The 15,542-nt window shown below is 36.9% G+C and overlaps 1 protein-coding gene across 2 annotated transcripts; it reads left to right on the forward strand.

Moving 5' to 3' along the window:
- The first annotated feature begins 2,146 nt into the window (after positions 1-2,146).
- On the forward strand, positions 2,147-11,404 carry LOC126350233 (tRNA (guanine-N(7)-)-methyltransferase). Of its 2 annotated transcripts, none has more exons than XM_050002500.1 (6): positions 2,147-2,233; positions 4,726-4,868; positions 8,477-8,661; positions 8,747-8,860; positions 11,047-11,148; positions 11,223-11,404. In XM_050002500.1, the coding sequence occupies exons 2-6, from the start codon at positions 4,745-4,747 to the stop codon at positions 11,346-11,348; spliced, it is 651 nt and encodes a 216-aa protein (XP_049858457.1). In that variant the 5' UTR covers positions 2,147-2,233; positions 4,726-4,744; the 3' UTR covers positions 11,349-11,404. The 2 variants fall into 2 exon arrangements, with proteins under 2 accessions (XP_049858457.1, XP_049858456.1); XM_050002499.1 differs by lacking the exon at positions 2,147-2,233 and adding an exon at positions 2,263-2,461.
- Positions 11,405-15,542: the final 4,138 nt, after the last annotated feature.

The following is a 15,542-nucleotide window of genomic DNA, read 5'->3' on the forward strand; positions in this document are numbered from 1 at the left end:
ACAACAACAACAACAAGAAAATGAAGAATGATGGATCAACACCACAAAATCCAAATCATTCACGGTTTTCCTTAATTACCAGTTACCCCCCCCCCCCCCACTCCAAGCCAAACTGAAATTAACTAATAAATTTTGGAGGACACATTTGCCCAACACGTTTAAGGAAACATTTAAATGGGCAATATGTATCGGGTACTCTACACCTCCATGAATATTCATCTTAATGGCTCCTTGGTCTCAATATGTGTCATTTCCCCACCCTACAACAGATTTAATGGCTGATCAGTAACCTTCTATTTTACTGGTAAAATCCCCAGCTCATAAAGATCTGAATTCAGTGTTATGACTGACGACAAGATGGTGAAAACCCCTATTCCCCAATTCTGTATATGAAGAGAAACATTGAAAATAACTAGAAATCCTTCTGCAACATGATCTGCGATTAATTTCACCACAACCTCCCTCGTCAGATTAGGAACTACTTCAAAAACTACATCATCACATTGTGTGCCTGAAATTACAGCCCACCAAATCCATAAGCCCATCGCAGGTTCCTCCCTGTTCTACTTGGTTTTGGTAAAATGACACTCATCGATTTCGACTATAACACCCAGCCCCTCCCCCCAAAAGGCCGCCTATACTTAATACATTCCCCACAGACGCCCCTACGAAACGAATACCAGTCTGAAACGGTACACTCACTCACACAACATTCATGCACACACAACCACACAGGATACCTCAAACACAAACAGTATGTAATTTTTATTACATCCCTCAAGGCCAGCTTCGATTTCTCAAACCATGTTCCTCATCTAATTGAGCGCCGTAGTCGATCCTTGCTACATCTCCATATGAATAAGTCGTGAGTATGACAACAAGACGAATTTATCATGCGCATATGTTCGCCACACTCACGACATCGTACGTTATCAGCAAGAAGATCAAACATTTGCAGAAATCGAATGATTGCCATCACATCCACGCACAAAGCCTGCTTTAAGTCTTCCATATTCATAGGAATAGATAAATTCATACCTGCAAAAGAAATTCAAAAACTAAAATTCTTGTAAATGAAAAATTATTCTCCTTAATTATCTCAAACTCACTATGAATGAAGTTAAGTACCGAATGAATTGGAAAGAGCCAATTATTTACATCGATTCAAACGAAAAAATTCCAGTGCTGTATTATAAAAACACACTCATTTATTTAAATGATGACGCTTATCCACAACAATCAGCCGATTTAGTATCTATGGGTCTAAAGTAAGGACCTCAATATCTATGATTAACCTATGGCGTCATTGGTCAAAGCCGACGGGTTGTATCCCGTTCTTCAGTTGACCATCTGTACCACAGAACACCAATATAGTAGAAGTGCAAAGACCACATTATTATATGGAAACACAGAACGACACCAGCGGTACTTGTGGCCTGGCTGTGAACTTCAATACGAAAAAATATGGCGCGAAAATCTCTTATGTTTTTACTAAATACGTGAATTAGATGACAATATGTTTCATTTAATCTTTGAATGTGGGCCGCATAGTGCAGTAATAAAGGTTTTTGAGATTTGCAAAGTAATATATAAAAGAAATCTCAATCAAAAACAAACATTAACTACTCGTAGCTGCAGTTTACATTGTGAAAATTTTCGTAAATTAGACGTCACCTTTTGACTGTGAATTTTTTTTGTAAAACTCCATATTGCGATTTTGGCCGTGTGGCCATTATAATGTGGAAATAAACGAGCTTTAACACATGTCAGACTAAAAAAATCATCTGACATTGTATGCATATATAAATAATTTTTAGGTTTTCACATATCCTAAAGAACATTATGTCCACTCGCATGATCGAAAGTGGAATAGTAGGTTACACAAATAAATAACTACACAGCAAATGGATAACCAAGAGGACATTTACAAAAAAAATCTGTGCTACAAACCAAGGATGTACTGTAAAGTCTGTACTTCATGTCAGCATATGGAAGCAAGGCAAAGCAAACGAATTGCGCTAAAGATCATATTCTGCACAATGATCTATATACCAAAGAGAATAGAGATCACTGATTCAGCTCTTGCAAAATACGAAAACGAAATATTGAACTCTAACACGACTTCAAAGAGTCAGCAAACATCCCACCAATTATTATATACCACTGTATTTCCCAAATATTATCCTTAGTTTCCACAGTGATACCGATTACTTGTACGGCTTTGGAAGTGCAGGTATATGTAACTCTGTTCGCATCTCTTCTTCTTTGCTTTTGTTACATTAACTTTGGTTTGTGTACAATTACAAATCCATCCATGTGGGATTGTTTACATTTTGGTTTGTGTCATTGTGTGGTATTACCAATTTCTGTTGGGCACTGAAATGGCAGCAGCTCTTCCTCAGAAAAAATACTATAGGCAACGGGCTCATTCAAATCCGATTGCAGACCACTGCTTTGATTAGTGAGTAACTTCATTTACTAATTTTGGTCGTTTTTAAGTTGATACTTGCGCTATTGTAAGTTCATTTTAATGTGTAACGTCTTATCAAAACATGATTGAAAGCGGGTGTGTTTATACATATCCGAAACTGAAAGTGTGGTTTCTTCGAAATTAGATGATTTGGGCCAAAAACTAAATGAAAAGGACCACAAAGACATAGTTATTGCAGAGCTTTTATAAGAGATATGTATTTTAAAACATACCATTACCAACATAAGCACCAAAACAGTAACTGTAACGGTGAGCCATCTTTCCGTTTCACTTTCCAAAAGAACCCAAGTGCACAGTGATAAAAATCTGTTTGGTTACCAGTGTTAACAAACTTCAAATCAGTGCTGGACAAAAATTGGAAATAATGTAGATAAAAAATTAGTGCTATCAGATAGCCATGGACGTGGACTTGACGAAATTATTAATGAGTCCAAGTGGCCCTTTGTGTGAAGTAGTGAAGCCAGTGAAATCTGCAGCTGGAACAGTCTGAACCAAAAAATTTTTGTTGTTTTAACAGGGGGTCAATGACATATAATAACAAATCTCGAATGTCATTTACTGCACCATACCACACAGGTTGACTTACCACAATAGTGCCCTGTAAACAAAGAAATCACAGCAGCTAATAAACATTACTCAGATATTTGCAATCCTTTCAGAAACATGCACATTATTGACACCAGCTCCATTGGTCACAGATTTCATACTACTCACAGCTTGCATCTTGACAGACTGGATAAGCAACTGATAACCAAACAGATTGCCAGTATTGTTACAACAGAAAAAGCAGCTATAACAAGGACAGTATTTCCAGCAACAATATCACCAACATTGCAATCACCTGCAGCTATAACTTAAGAATCATCATTGGAAGCAAATGAGGAGTATCACCTTCAAAATCTGGTAGCTGATACATCATCATCCACATTAGGGACATGTGGAGAATCATCTGAGGACACACCGGAAACTCCAGTGGCTACAACACCAACATCAGTAATAACAATTGCAGCACTGACAAAACTAGCAGCATTCATAGCTAAAGCAACAGTGGCAGAAGCAGCACTAAGAACAGTAGTTGTAGCAGCAACAGCAACAACACTACCATCCAAAGGAGGGAAGAAAGCTAAGGTAGAAGAAACAGTGTGAAGTGTTGTGGGTGAACAGAAAACAGTGTCTCCTCTGTGTCTATATGATCTTTTGGTCAAAGGCAGCAGGAGAAGAAAACCAATAAGATAAGTAATGGTAGCAAATTTTTGGTGGTGTATTTAGATGATAAATTATCTTTGGGTCAACATGTAAATATGTTAGCAGTAAATTGTCAAGAGTAATTTATTTGTTGGCAGCTTTGGGATAGTATATCTGAAATATATGTCACAACATCATATTTGAAAGCATAATATCGTATTCTGTTATTTAAGAGTGTGCGGGCGCGCACACACACACACACACACACACACACACACACACACAAAATGTTCAGTGTTTTACTTTATATGAGGAAGACGGAGAAAATATAGGTTGTTATGACACAAGAAGCAATAGATGCACTTAAATTCTGTATCGCAGACTTAAATCACTTACTGTACAAGATTAACCAGAACAAGTGTTCAAACAAACCCTGTCTGACTGGTTCATAGTCAACCAATTCTTCAATATAATGGAATGTACCAAATGTAACATAAAACTGTAATGTTAATAAGTAACCTGTTGTTTTCTTTAAATTATCAACTTTATTGTATCGTGTGTGTGACATTTTATATTACTGCAATGACCTAATCAAAGTAAAGTTATTATTATAGTCATAATTACCATAGCATTATTAAGGAATATAAAGGACTGTCGAAGATGTCATTAGATAACAACACATTTTTTAAAACACTTACATAATTAATTACAACGCTAAAGACCAGGCTAATCTTGATGTTGGTTTAGTCGAGAACACTTGTGAGTTTAATTTTTCAGTGACCAAAGAATAATTCCTAGTAAAAAACAGCTGCAGAATTTCATTATAAGTTAATGAATTTATGGTGGATTGCAATCTGCCCTTTACATAATTGTTGATATTCCAGCTAAGACTTTCCACTGTTTGAATTAGAGACAAAGGCACATTAAACAATTCACTTAAAACACTCAGTTATCCTTAGCTAGTAACTGTTGCTGTTGTATTCCCTATAGTGTTTTGCTTGTACTTTATACGTGCTGTTTTCTAACATCACCACTTGTTTTGCTTCTAGCCCAGTACACCCAGAAAAAATGAATTGGTCAGAGTTGTATCCAACGTACTTCAAAAATAATTCGGAGGGAAATTCAGCTGAAAAATCAGAGGCAAAATGTGTGGAATTTGCTGATATTGGCTGTGGTTATGGTGGTCTCCTAGGTAACACAGTAAAATCCTTAATAACTATTTGGTTCAGTGAGTAAATCTGTAAATCTAGGGTATTATTATACATTTTGTAATAAATTTGCTTTCTCCACCTTCTCAATAACAGTTATTTACAGCGAGGTGAATACCTAAAGTAAGTGGTGTGTATCCAAGTTCCTAGCATGACAGTGAGATCACTTTTGAAGACGAAAGTTGAAATTTCCTAGGTTAATCTTGGGCATCAATTTGAAATGTTGTGCAGCTGTGCAACATCCATACGTAGCTGTTGGTCAACAAAACTGTTAATGTCAATAAAAGTATTTCAGTTAGGTGGAATGTAATTAGCTGAATCACTTTGATTTTATCATCGTTCTATGAAATCCATGTCCAAAATACATGCTGAGAGAGTAAGCAGTGAGGCTCGTGTCTGTGCCTGGTGTGTAAACTGATGAATGACTATTCTGTTCAAGTAGGTTTTGTCACTAGTACTTTTGCCTGATGGATGTAAGGTGAAGTCTGGTCATTTATTCATTAATTTGTTCATTGTGTATTTCAAATGTTGTGCTTTGAAATATAATGAAAGTAAATGAGGATATGTCTTTTCATTTAGTTTTTCAGAATAAAGAAATTTTTATTTTGTCTGCCACAGCAATAGAACTTCTGTCTCATCAGTCAACTTGGAGGAACTGTCCTTTTTTTGAAATTTACTGTCCATTAACATCCAATAAATGTACTCATTGCTCTTGCTTTCCTGTAAATTTGATTTACAGTAACAACTTTCGGCACAGACGGAGAAAGTTATATGTTAGAAATGACAGCCAGCAGCTTCTAAATGGGGCCAAGCATCAGTCATTGCACCTGGCATAACAGCAGTACATTATGCAGCCTTGAATAAAAGTCTCTCAGTGTACATGCCACGTCAATTCAGAATGAAACCCCAAGCTTTTGACCACTACCACCATAGTTGTCGTCAGGGCTATAATGGACGGTAGTAAAATAGCAAGGCCCCCACTTTATGATTTAAATTTGTGCTATCTCAGACACAAATAGGGACTCCATCAGCCTTTGGCATATTGTCCAATTTTAGTTATTTAAGCTGTTCATGTGGTACTAATGTGTGTGTGTTTGTGTGTGTGTGTGTGTGTGTGTGTGTGTGTGTGTGTGTGTCACTTATCTTTGCAGAATTATCTGACTGGTACTCCTTGGATCTCCTTTGTAAGGGAACACATGAGAATTGAGTTCAGCATTTCTGCTTTTGCTTTGCTATGCTAAATTTCAGCTCCTGATGCCACTGGCAGTCTTTACATAAGATAATGTTCTGCTAGAGTAGTCATTGAAGGGTTAATGTGTTGCTCATTTGACAACCAAACTTGTTTCATATAGCATTTCTCTCTGTCTACCTTTGTAAGGTTTGTGTTAGTTGCTGTTCCTTTAGAAATTTCATTATGTAGATAGTACCATGGGCTGTCCCATACATCACAAACTGTTCTACTAGGTACAAGTACTTGGTCAGCTGCTTTCCTAAATTTCAGCCAGAGTTCACGTTACATGCCACTGCCCAGAGCTAAATGTTTGAAGAGTCTCATTGAGATATAACACCTCTGTTACTTCATCTGAATTACTGAACATGCAAGTCTTTTTGCATGTTTTTTTCCCCTTTCTATGTTGGTAATCATCTGTAACCATATCATATTCGCTAATGCCAATTTCTATATGGACATCCTCAAAGAAGTTATATCTGTTTGTTGCCATTAGACTTTACCTATTTCCATCATGAGCAAGCTTTCGAGCGTTTTTTGTTTCTAGATTCTTTCCAGAAAAGGCATTTGGTATTGTTTTGCAAGATATCTTGTTACATTCATACCGAGGGAGTTGTAATTTCGACTTCAGTTTCACAGTCTACCTGACAATGACACATCACTGAGATTTGTCTCCATACCTCATAGTCTAACATATACTTTCATGGTACAGCTGCCCATTATGTCACCCACTGTAATAGCAGCACACCAAGTGACAAGCATGTTGAATTGTTGATTACAGCATCTGGTGAATGAACAGTACATCGTTTGTAGTGGCATGAATATTGTTTCTTTTTTTATTTTTATGCTGTCAGGAATGTGTGTACTACAATAAGTTGAGGAAGATATCTAACTGATCATTGTAGGGGCCTCAAAGTCACCTGAATTAATACTATAAATTAAATTTAAATAATAGAAAGCCCAATTCAGCTTTACAGTGAACGTATAATGTTTGATATATAGGCTCTGTTGATCGGTGCAGCAGCAATTATGTAAGTTTTTTGGAACTATCGAAATATCGGCTTTGGCTGGTTACATTATCAAGATGGGGATACCACCATTTTGCTCTTATACAATACAGCATCACAACTTCACATGTTAAAAACACGAACAGACAAATATAGTATGAAATGTATTTAACTGACAAAAACATCAAACTAATGAAGCACCCATTGCAGCTAGTGGTTTTTCAGCAGGAACAAACAAAATTTGCGGTATTCCTACCATTAAATACAATCCAAAATATAAACTTACACAAAAATCCAGCAAGTGAAATCCAAAACAACTCAACAGGCCTAAATGAAATCAGGAAAAGTGAACAGTACTATACCAACAAACAAATGGATCTGCAAAGACTTTTATTGGAAATTTCTCTTGACTTACATAGATAAAATTAAGTACAATACATCTCAACACCACACAAAGCACCAAAACACCAGTATCGAAAAGTTAACTTTAGTTGTTTAGCTCAAACAAAGTCTGTGATACGAAAACACGCTCATATAACTATTATCGAAAGCCCAGCTTGATCAAAGTAGCTACAATGAACTTCACGATACTCAACAACCACAATAAGTCATCACCTTTAGTTAACAAGACAACCCGAAAATTCGTAAAAAGCTACATCAATATATCTTTCAATATAGAGGTAACCTACAAATGTACACATATTGTAAAATCTGTGTGTGTGCGTGAGGGTGGGTGGGTATATAAAAAGCTCAATCCAAAGCAAACTAATATCAATTTAGCACAGTATGATTGTTAATGGCCATCTCATGAGCACAAAATCCAATAATGAGTGACAGCAAAAATAATACTTTAACAACACAAAACCAGTATCCTGAATGGCCAATTAGGCTTTTTGAACCAGACAGTCACTTGGCTTTTCACATAGCATTCTTAACGGATAAAGTTAGTAATATTTATGTGGTGGGATGCGAGTTGTGATCTAGACTGTTCATCATATGTGGCCTTGCTGCCCCCCACAGACAAGCACGAGATCCTCTTACCTCTCAATTCTGTAACCCTGCCCCCCTCTCAACTTGGGGCCATTATCAGTGTTAATGTACAGTTCACTGCTGTCAATGAAAATCCATTTTTCCCTCTCCTACCTGCCTATACTTTCCTACCTGTTCCTTGCTCCATATTTCCTCTTCCAGTTACACTAATCATTTCCTCTTCCCCAACAACTACAGGTGTGAAACTGTGCATGTGGGGGGAGGGGGATTAATATAGAAAAAAGTGAAAACTAATGAAATATTTGTTTCTGTTCTGTTTTTCCTTTACTGTTCTATATTTTTAAAAGAATAATTTACTTACTTTCAGTTACTTTATCACCAATGTTCCCGGACACGCTTATGCTAGGCATGGAAATTCGCATAAAAGTTTCAGACTATGTAATGGATCGAATATCTGCCTTGAGGCTCCAATATCCTGGCAAGTATGAGAACATAGCTTGCCTCCGTTCAAATGCAATGAAGTATCTTCCCAACTTTTTTAGAAAAGGACAAGTATGTTAGTATGCTCAGACGTTTCTTTCTAACTGAATTTTGATTATCTTTGGTCTGCATACTTACTGTTGTTTAACTGTTTCAGCTGAAGAAAATGTTCTTCTTATACCCTGATCCTCATTTCAAGAAGTCTAAGCACAAATGGAGAATTATTAACAAAACACTTTTGGCAGAATATGCTTATGTCTTGGCTGTTAATGTAAGTTAAAAGGTCTGTTTATGTTTGTTGGCATAGTGTGTATGTTTGTTGTGATTATGTGAAGCCAGCATAATTGTATATAGCATAGAAATATCAGTTGGGTGCTGAAATTTTCTTTCCTGATTCTGCAATATTTTTTATTTACTCGCTTATCACTTTTTTGCCTTCCTTGGTCACAACCAAGATGCCAAAAGCCAGTTACAGAGTAAGTATAATCACCATAAAACCAATTAAGATTTTCATTTATGTCATTAAAATCACATTCTTGCAAGCACTGGCAGAGAATTCAATTCACGAAAAATACTGCTTGGTCACCTTATGATTTTTTTTCCTGTGACTTAGTTGATTCCATTACGAAATGAGTATTTACACAACTAAAGGCTGTCAGCGGCTGGCGATTTCACTGTGTAATTCATTTTTCTTCCAGGTATGCCACTTATTGTTCTGTTCAGATGATAATGCTATTGATTTTGAAGTCATGTAACTACCTCTAGAGGCACCTTCTAGAAGTCCAAGTTGTAGTCAATTTCCAAAATGTATTTTCTAGGCTTTTCCAGAACCTTATAATAAATGCTCATTGACTCCTAATTAGCATCAGTAACTGTGCCAAACTAAGAAAAAATAGTGCTTTCAAACTGCCAGAAGACACAAAATGGATTTTTTTTTATTCAAGTGAAAATCAGTGTCCTTGCAGCTGTATTTTATATTTTATTTTTATGTTTATCTCACATATAACTATTGATTTCAAGATGATAATGTCTCATCTTCAGGTACTTATTGAATGTGCTTCTTGAATGCAAGTATTGTAACTGCCCTTCCATCAAGAAAATTGCATATAATACTTCTGCCTCAGGTTCTGGTGGCTCCTGATTCATGAAACATGTCATACAGGAACCTGAAGATGAGACAGTGGTGTCTCCCACTGTCTCATCCACACACACACACACACACACACACACACACACACACACACACACACAAGGTAAACATCAACATAAAAAACAAACAGCTGCAATGAGATTGACTTTTAATCAAATAAATAAATAACAGTTGATGGTCTTATGGGTATTCAGCATGTAGCCAACTCCACAAAGATGAAACAGACTTGATATGGATGGAAGTTCGAATGTACAAGCAATGTGAAACTTACCTTAGGAGTATTTAATGAAATTGATCTTATTGAGACTGGAGGTGGGGTAGATGGAGATATTTGTGCATTGGATCAGATTTATCATAAATGTGATCTGATGAGTATGAATCATATGACATAGGAAAGAGTTGTCAGAGGTCATCATAGTCTGAGAGAATGTTAATGCAATGTAATATGTGATAAGGACAATGAATATAACTTTAAATGGGATGGAGCCCATCCCACGACAGGGGTTCGGTATCTTCTACCTGTGTCATATCATAGAAGTTGCTTTATTGATTCATACTAAGATAATACTGAGCAAAAACAAGGATGTTCCTCCAAAATCTATCAAAAAATTCATTAATTTCATATGCAGTCATAGCACTTTTTTGGGTAACTAAGCAACAAACAGCATGCTTCTGTAAAATCTGTGGAAAAAAATCATTAAATTCTGATGCAGTCTCATCACTTTTTTGGGTAATAGACTGTCAAGGTAGCTAACAGATGTGAACAGAATAATAATTTTGGAGTTATACTGGTGGTTGGATGCACCATTAGAATAAATTTTTTGTACTGATGGATATCTGGCTGGATCATTCACAGTGTGAAGTGTCAGCAACCATGTTTGCAGATATTAAGTATTTGGTGATTGGATCAGTTTGCTTGGAGGCATGAAGGAGATCTTTGTGCTATGTGTGTTTTAACACCACTTGGATTTAGCATGTGACTCTGGAAAAGTACAGATTACTGTAAAATGAGAGCAGTTTTAGCTGTTGGAGGAGCTACTATTGGGAATGGGCACCTAAATCGAGTGTACCCAAATACACCTATTGTATCATTAGTGTATCTTCTGTGGCCTTATCTTGCTACAATTCAGTCCTCCAGTCACCCTTGGAAATGGTCATAGAAATGTTTGCACGTACTCTCCTCTCCACACTCACCCTGGCTGCCTGACTCTCTCGCTCTCTCTCTCTCTCGCTCGCTCGCTCGCTCACTCACCATTTTACTAGTTTACTTCTCTGTGATACAGATCACCATGTTTTCATCTTTTCAGGCAGTAGTGTATACAGTAACAGACGTCAGGGACCTCCATGAATGGATGGTGCAACATTTCACTGAGCATCCTTTGTTTGTTCGGCTTTCGGATGACGATATTGTAAGTAGCCACAGGAATCAGTTAGTAACACTGCAATTTTTGCAACTGGTAACCAATACATTCTCTATTTTCAGAAGGATGATCCAGTTATTGAGAAGCTGTACGACAGTTCTGAAGAAGGTCAGAAAGTTTCCCGTAACCATGGTGAGAAATTTCTGGCAGTCTTCAGGAGAGTTCCAGATCCTTATATTTCAAAATGATGCAAATTTATGTACATGTTATTTATTTTGTTTTCAATAAAATCACATACAAATAAGGTTGTAAAATATTTTTTAGAGAACTGACATAAGTGCGTGCAGTTCTAGTAGTTGTCTCAGCTGTGTATAAATGGTACAAATGTGTTCTGGAACTTAAATTCAAATGGAATGATAAAGAATTAGATGTTTTCGCTGCAGTAACTGGAATGAAAATATTGTACACGTTCAGTACAAATGTAAAAGAACAAGAGTAATATAGAATGGTAGGGGGGAGGGGAGGCAAAGAGAATAGTTAATTACTTATCTTAAAGAGAATACATGAGGACTGAACTAAACCAAAGCATATCTAAAAATTAGGTATCAACACTATTTGCAAATGGACTTCTTTACTGCTCATAAAAACTTTTACCACCAAGGTGTTTCTTAATGTGAAAATACTTGATGCCAGTAAAGGTAATTTGGGCAGTGGATGAAACAGTCCATTGGACATGAACAGTTACCCAAACATGGAACTTTTCTGTTTATTTAAAATATATTTATAACCATTTAAGAATTTCAGAAATGTGTTGGTGCCCATAAAGGTGACAACTCTTTACCTGACGTCAGAACCCATGGTCTAGGGGTAGCGTCTTTGATTAGTAATCAAAACGTCCTGAGTCACAGGTTTGAGTCCTGCCACTTGTAAGAAGTCACCATCAGTCTGCCAAAGATCTTGTCAAAGAGAGCGGACAGAGGTTCAGGGCACTCTCTTGTCCTTAGGGTGGAAAGCTGCCCCTAAAGGCAGAAGAATCAGCAATGATCAACGGCATGAGGATGCAGAAGGCAATGGAAACCACTGTGTTAAAGATACATAATGTGTATCCACAAGACGTGGCCTATAATTGAAAAAGTGTCATGATGACCTATCCATTGTCAAAAGATTCTGAATAGTCCCCCATTTTGATCAACGGGAGGGGACTGCCAAGGCGTAGGTGGCCATCAGAAAAAGACTGAATAATCAATTAAAGGAAAATGTTCTACGAGTTGGGCATGGAACGTCAGAAGCTTGAATGTGGTAGGGAAGCTAGAAAATCTGAAAAGGGGAAATGCAAAGGCTCAGTCTAGATATAATAGGAGTCAGTGAATGGAAATGGAAAGAAGACAAGGAATTCTGGTCAGATGAGTACAAGGTAATATCAAAAGCATCAGAAAGTGGTATAATGGGAGTAGGATTTGTTATGAATTGAAGGGTAGGGCAAAGAGTGTGTTACAGTGAACAGTTCAGTGATAGGGTTGTTGTTATCAGGAACGACAGCAAACCAACACAGACAATAATAGTTCAGCGATACGTGTCAACATCACAAGCTGAAGGTGAAGAGAGAGAAAAGGTATATGAAGGTAGTACAGTATATAAAGTGAGATGAAAATCTAGCATTTATGGGGGACTGGAATGCAGTTGCAGGAGGAGGGGGGGGGGGGGGGGGAGAGAGAAAAGGTTACGAGAGAATATGGGCTTGGGACAAGGAGTGAGAGAAGGGAAAGACTAATTGAGTTCTATAATAAATTTCAGCTAGTAATTGGAAATACTCTGAGGAGGCGGAATACTTGGAAAAGACGGGGTGATACTGGAAGATTTCAGTTAGATTACATCATGGTCAGACAGAGATTCCGAAATCAGATAGTGGATTGTAGTGCGTACGCAAGAGCAGATATAGACTCAGATCACAATGTAATAGTAATGAAGAGGAGGTTGAATTTTAAGAGATTAATCAGGAAGAATCAATACGCAATGAAGTGGGATACGGAAGTTCTAAGCAATGACAAAATACGTTTGAAGTTTTCTAACGCTGTAGGTACAGCGATAAGTAATAGCTCAGTAGGCAGTACAGTCTAAGGAATGGACATCTCTAAAGAGGGGCACTTACAGAAGTGGGAAAGTAAAACATAGGTGCAAAGAAGGTACCTGTGAAGAAACCATTGGTAAGAGAAGAAATACTTCAGTTGATTGATGAAAGAAGGAAGTACAGAAATGTTCAGGGAAATTCAGGAAACAGAAATACAAGTCACCGAGGAATGAAATAAACATGAATATTTCAGAAAAATACCATCCACACAATTCCGAAGACTGCAAGAGCTGACAAGAGTAAGAATTATCACACTAGCAGCTTAACGGCATATGCATCCAAGTTGCTGACAAGAATAATATACAGAAGAATGGAAAATAAAATTGAGGATATGCTGGATGATGTTCAGTTTGGCTTTAGAAAAGGTAAAGGCACCCGAGAGGCAGTTCTGATGTTTCGGTTAATAGTGGAAGCAAGACTAAAGAAAAACCAAAACACCTTCACAGGGTTTGTTGACCTGGTAGACACATTCAACTGTGTAAAATGGAGCAAGATGTTCGAAATTCTGAGAAAAATAGAGATGAGATATAGGGAGAGATGGGTAAAATACAATGTGTACAACAGCTAAGAGGGCATAATGTGAGTGGACGACCAAGAATGAAGTGCTCGCATTAAAAAGGTTGTAAAACAGGGATGTAGTCCCGCCCTCCCCCCCCCCCCCCCTCCTCTACTGTTCAATCTGTACATCGAAGAAGCAATAATGGAAATAAGAGAAAAGTGCAGGAGTGGAATTAAAATTGAAAGGGAAAGGATATCAATGATATGATTTGCTGATGACATTGCTATCCAAAGTGAAAGTAAACAAGACTTACATGATGTGCTGAATGGAATAAACAGTCTAATGAGTACAGAATATGGATTGAAAATAAATCAAAGAAGACGAAAGTAATGAGAAGTAGCAGAAATGAAAATAGCAAGAAACTTAACATCACAATTGATGGTCACGAAGTAGATGAAGTCAAGGAATTCTGTTACTTAGTTAGCACAATAGCCCATGAGCACTGGTAAAAAGAGCATTCCTGGCCAAGAGAAGTCTTCTAGGTTCAAACATAGGCCTTAATTTGAGGAAGAAATTTCTGGGAAGGTACGTTTGGAGCACCGCATTATATGGTAGTGAAACATGGAGTTTGAGAAAACCAGAACAGTAGAGAATCAAAGCATTTTAGATGTGATGCTAGTTACAAAATATTCAAAATTAGGTGGACTGATAAGGCAAGGAATGAGGAAATTCTGCACAAAAAAAGGGAGATGAAATGAATATGTGGAAAAAACTGACAAGGAGAAGTGACAGGATGATAAGACATCTGTTAAGACATCAGGGAGTAGCTTCCATTGTACTAGAGGGAGCTGTAGATGGTAAAAACTGTAGAGGAAAACATAGACTGGAATACATCCAGCAAATAATTGACCACTTAGGTTGCAAGTGCTATTCCGTGATGAGATTGGCACAGGAGAAGAATTCATGGAAGGTCATGTTAAATTAGTCAGAAGACTGATGACCCGTAAACATAAGAGGAATCGTGCCACCCCATCTGTTTAATATACGTTAATATAGGTGAGTTTTAATGGCATTAATAACATGTTATATATACAACATACATGAATTAGCACATGTAAACATGGGACTTGTAGTTTTAATATGTAAATTTGCTTTGTCTTTTTCAAGTTATTTTAATTACCAGGGATGTTTTTTCAACTTCTGTCCCTGAACACCAAAAAAGTGGTGGATATTTGCCATAGTTTAGTGACATTAGTGTTTTCTTATGTTGTTTTACATTATTCTCCACAAAGTTTTTTCAGCCAAACTGCATATCGATAGGGCTTTGACTCACTCAACAATAAATGATATGTCTTGCTTTTTTATATTAGAATGTACTTGCTCAGGAGTGTTTACGTTGACTGTATACAACCAACTTACTTCATTTTATGTTTGATGGTGGCACTATACATTTACCGATCTTTTTAGTGTGTGGCCCTCAGCTAAATAATGTAAGTTACCATTTTGTAAGCTGAATCAGTGAATTTATCTTCTTGTATGGTAACATTTCCACCATGTTGAAAATGCTGACATTGGTCAACTGAAACATATAAAAATAAAGAAAAAGTTAAATGTGACTTGTGGCTACTCCATTATTTTAATAACACACCATATACTTGTTTACAACATAGAGATATAGATAAAACAGTTTTACCTTCCAGCTGGACAGTAGTGCTAAGCAAAATGGAGCAAATTCTTTATGTGGTTCCTATATGATATACCAGTCTCCTAATGTACATATCATGGTTGAAGTAAAGATATCACGTAACTGATTTT

Source organism: Schistocerca gregaria, chromosome 1 (assembly GCF_023897955.1).
Source record: "Schistocerca gregaria isolate iqSchGreg1 chromosome 1, iqSchGreg1.2, whole genome shotgun sequence".
Classification (NCBI taxonomy): domain Eukaryota; kingdom Metazoa; phylum Arthropoda; class Insecta; order Orthoptera; family Acrididae; genus Schistocerca; species Schistocerca gregaria.

What these genes read in the sequence shown, in the direction of transcription:
- LOC126350233 (XM_050002499.1), top strand. Translation starts at nt 2,382, where the DNA reads ATGGCAGCAGCTCTTCCTCAGAAAAAATACTATAGGCAACGGGCTCAT. An exon ending in GCAGACCACTGCTTTGATTA is followed by an intron (nt 2,462 to 4,725) that starts GTGAGTAACTTC and finishes TTTTGCTTCTAG; the next exon opens with CCCAGTACACCCAGAAAAAA. An exon ending in CTTATGTCTTGGCTGTTAAT is followed by an intron (nt 8,861 to 11,046) that starts GTAAGTTAAAAG and finishes TCATCTTTTCAG; the next exon opens with GCAGTAGTGTATACAGTAAC.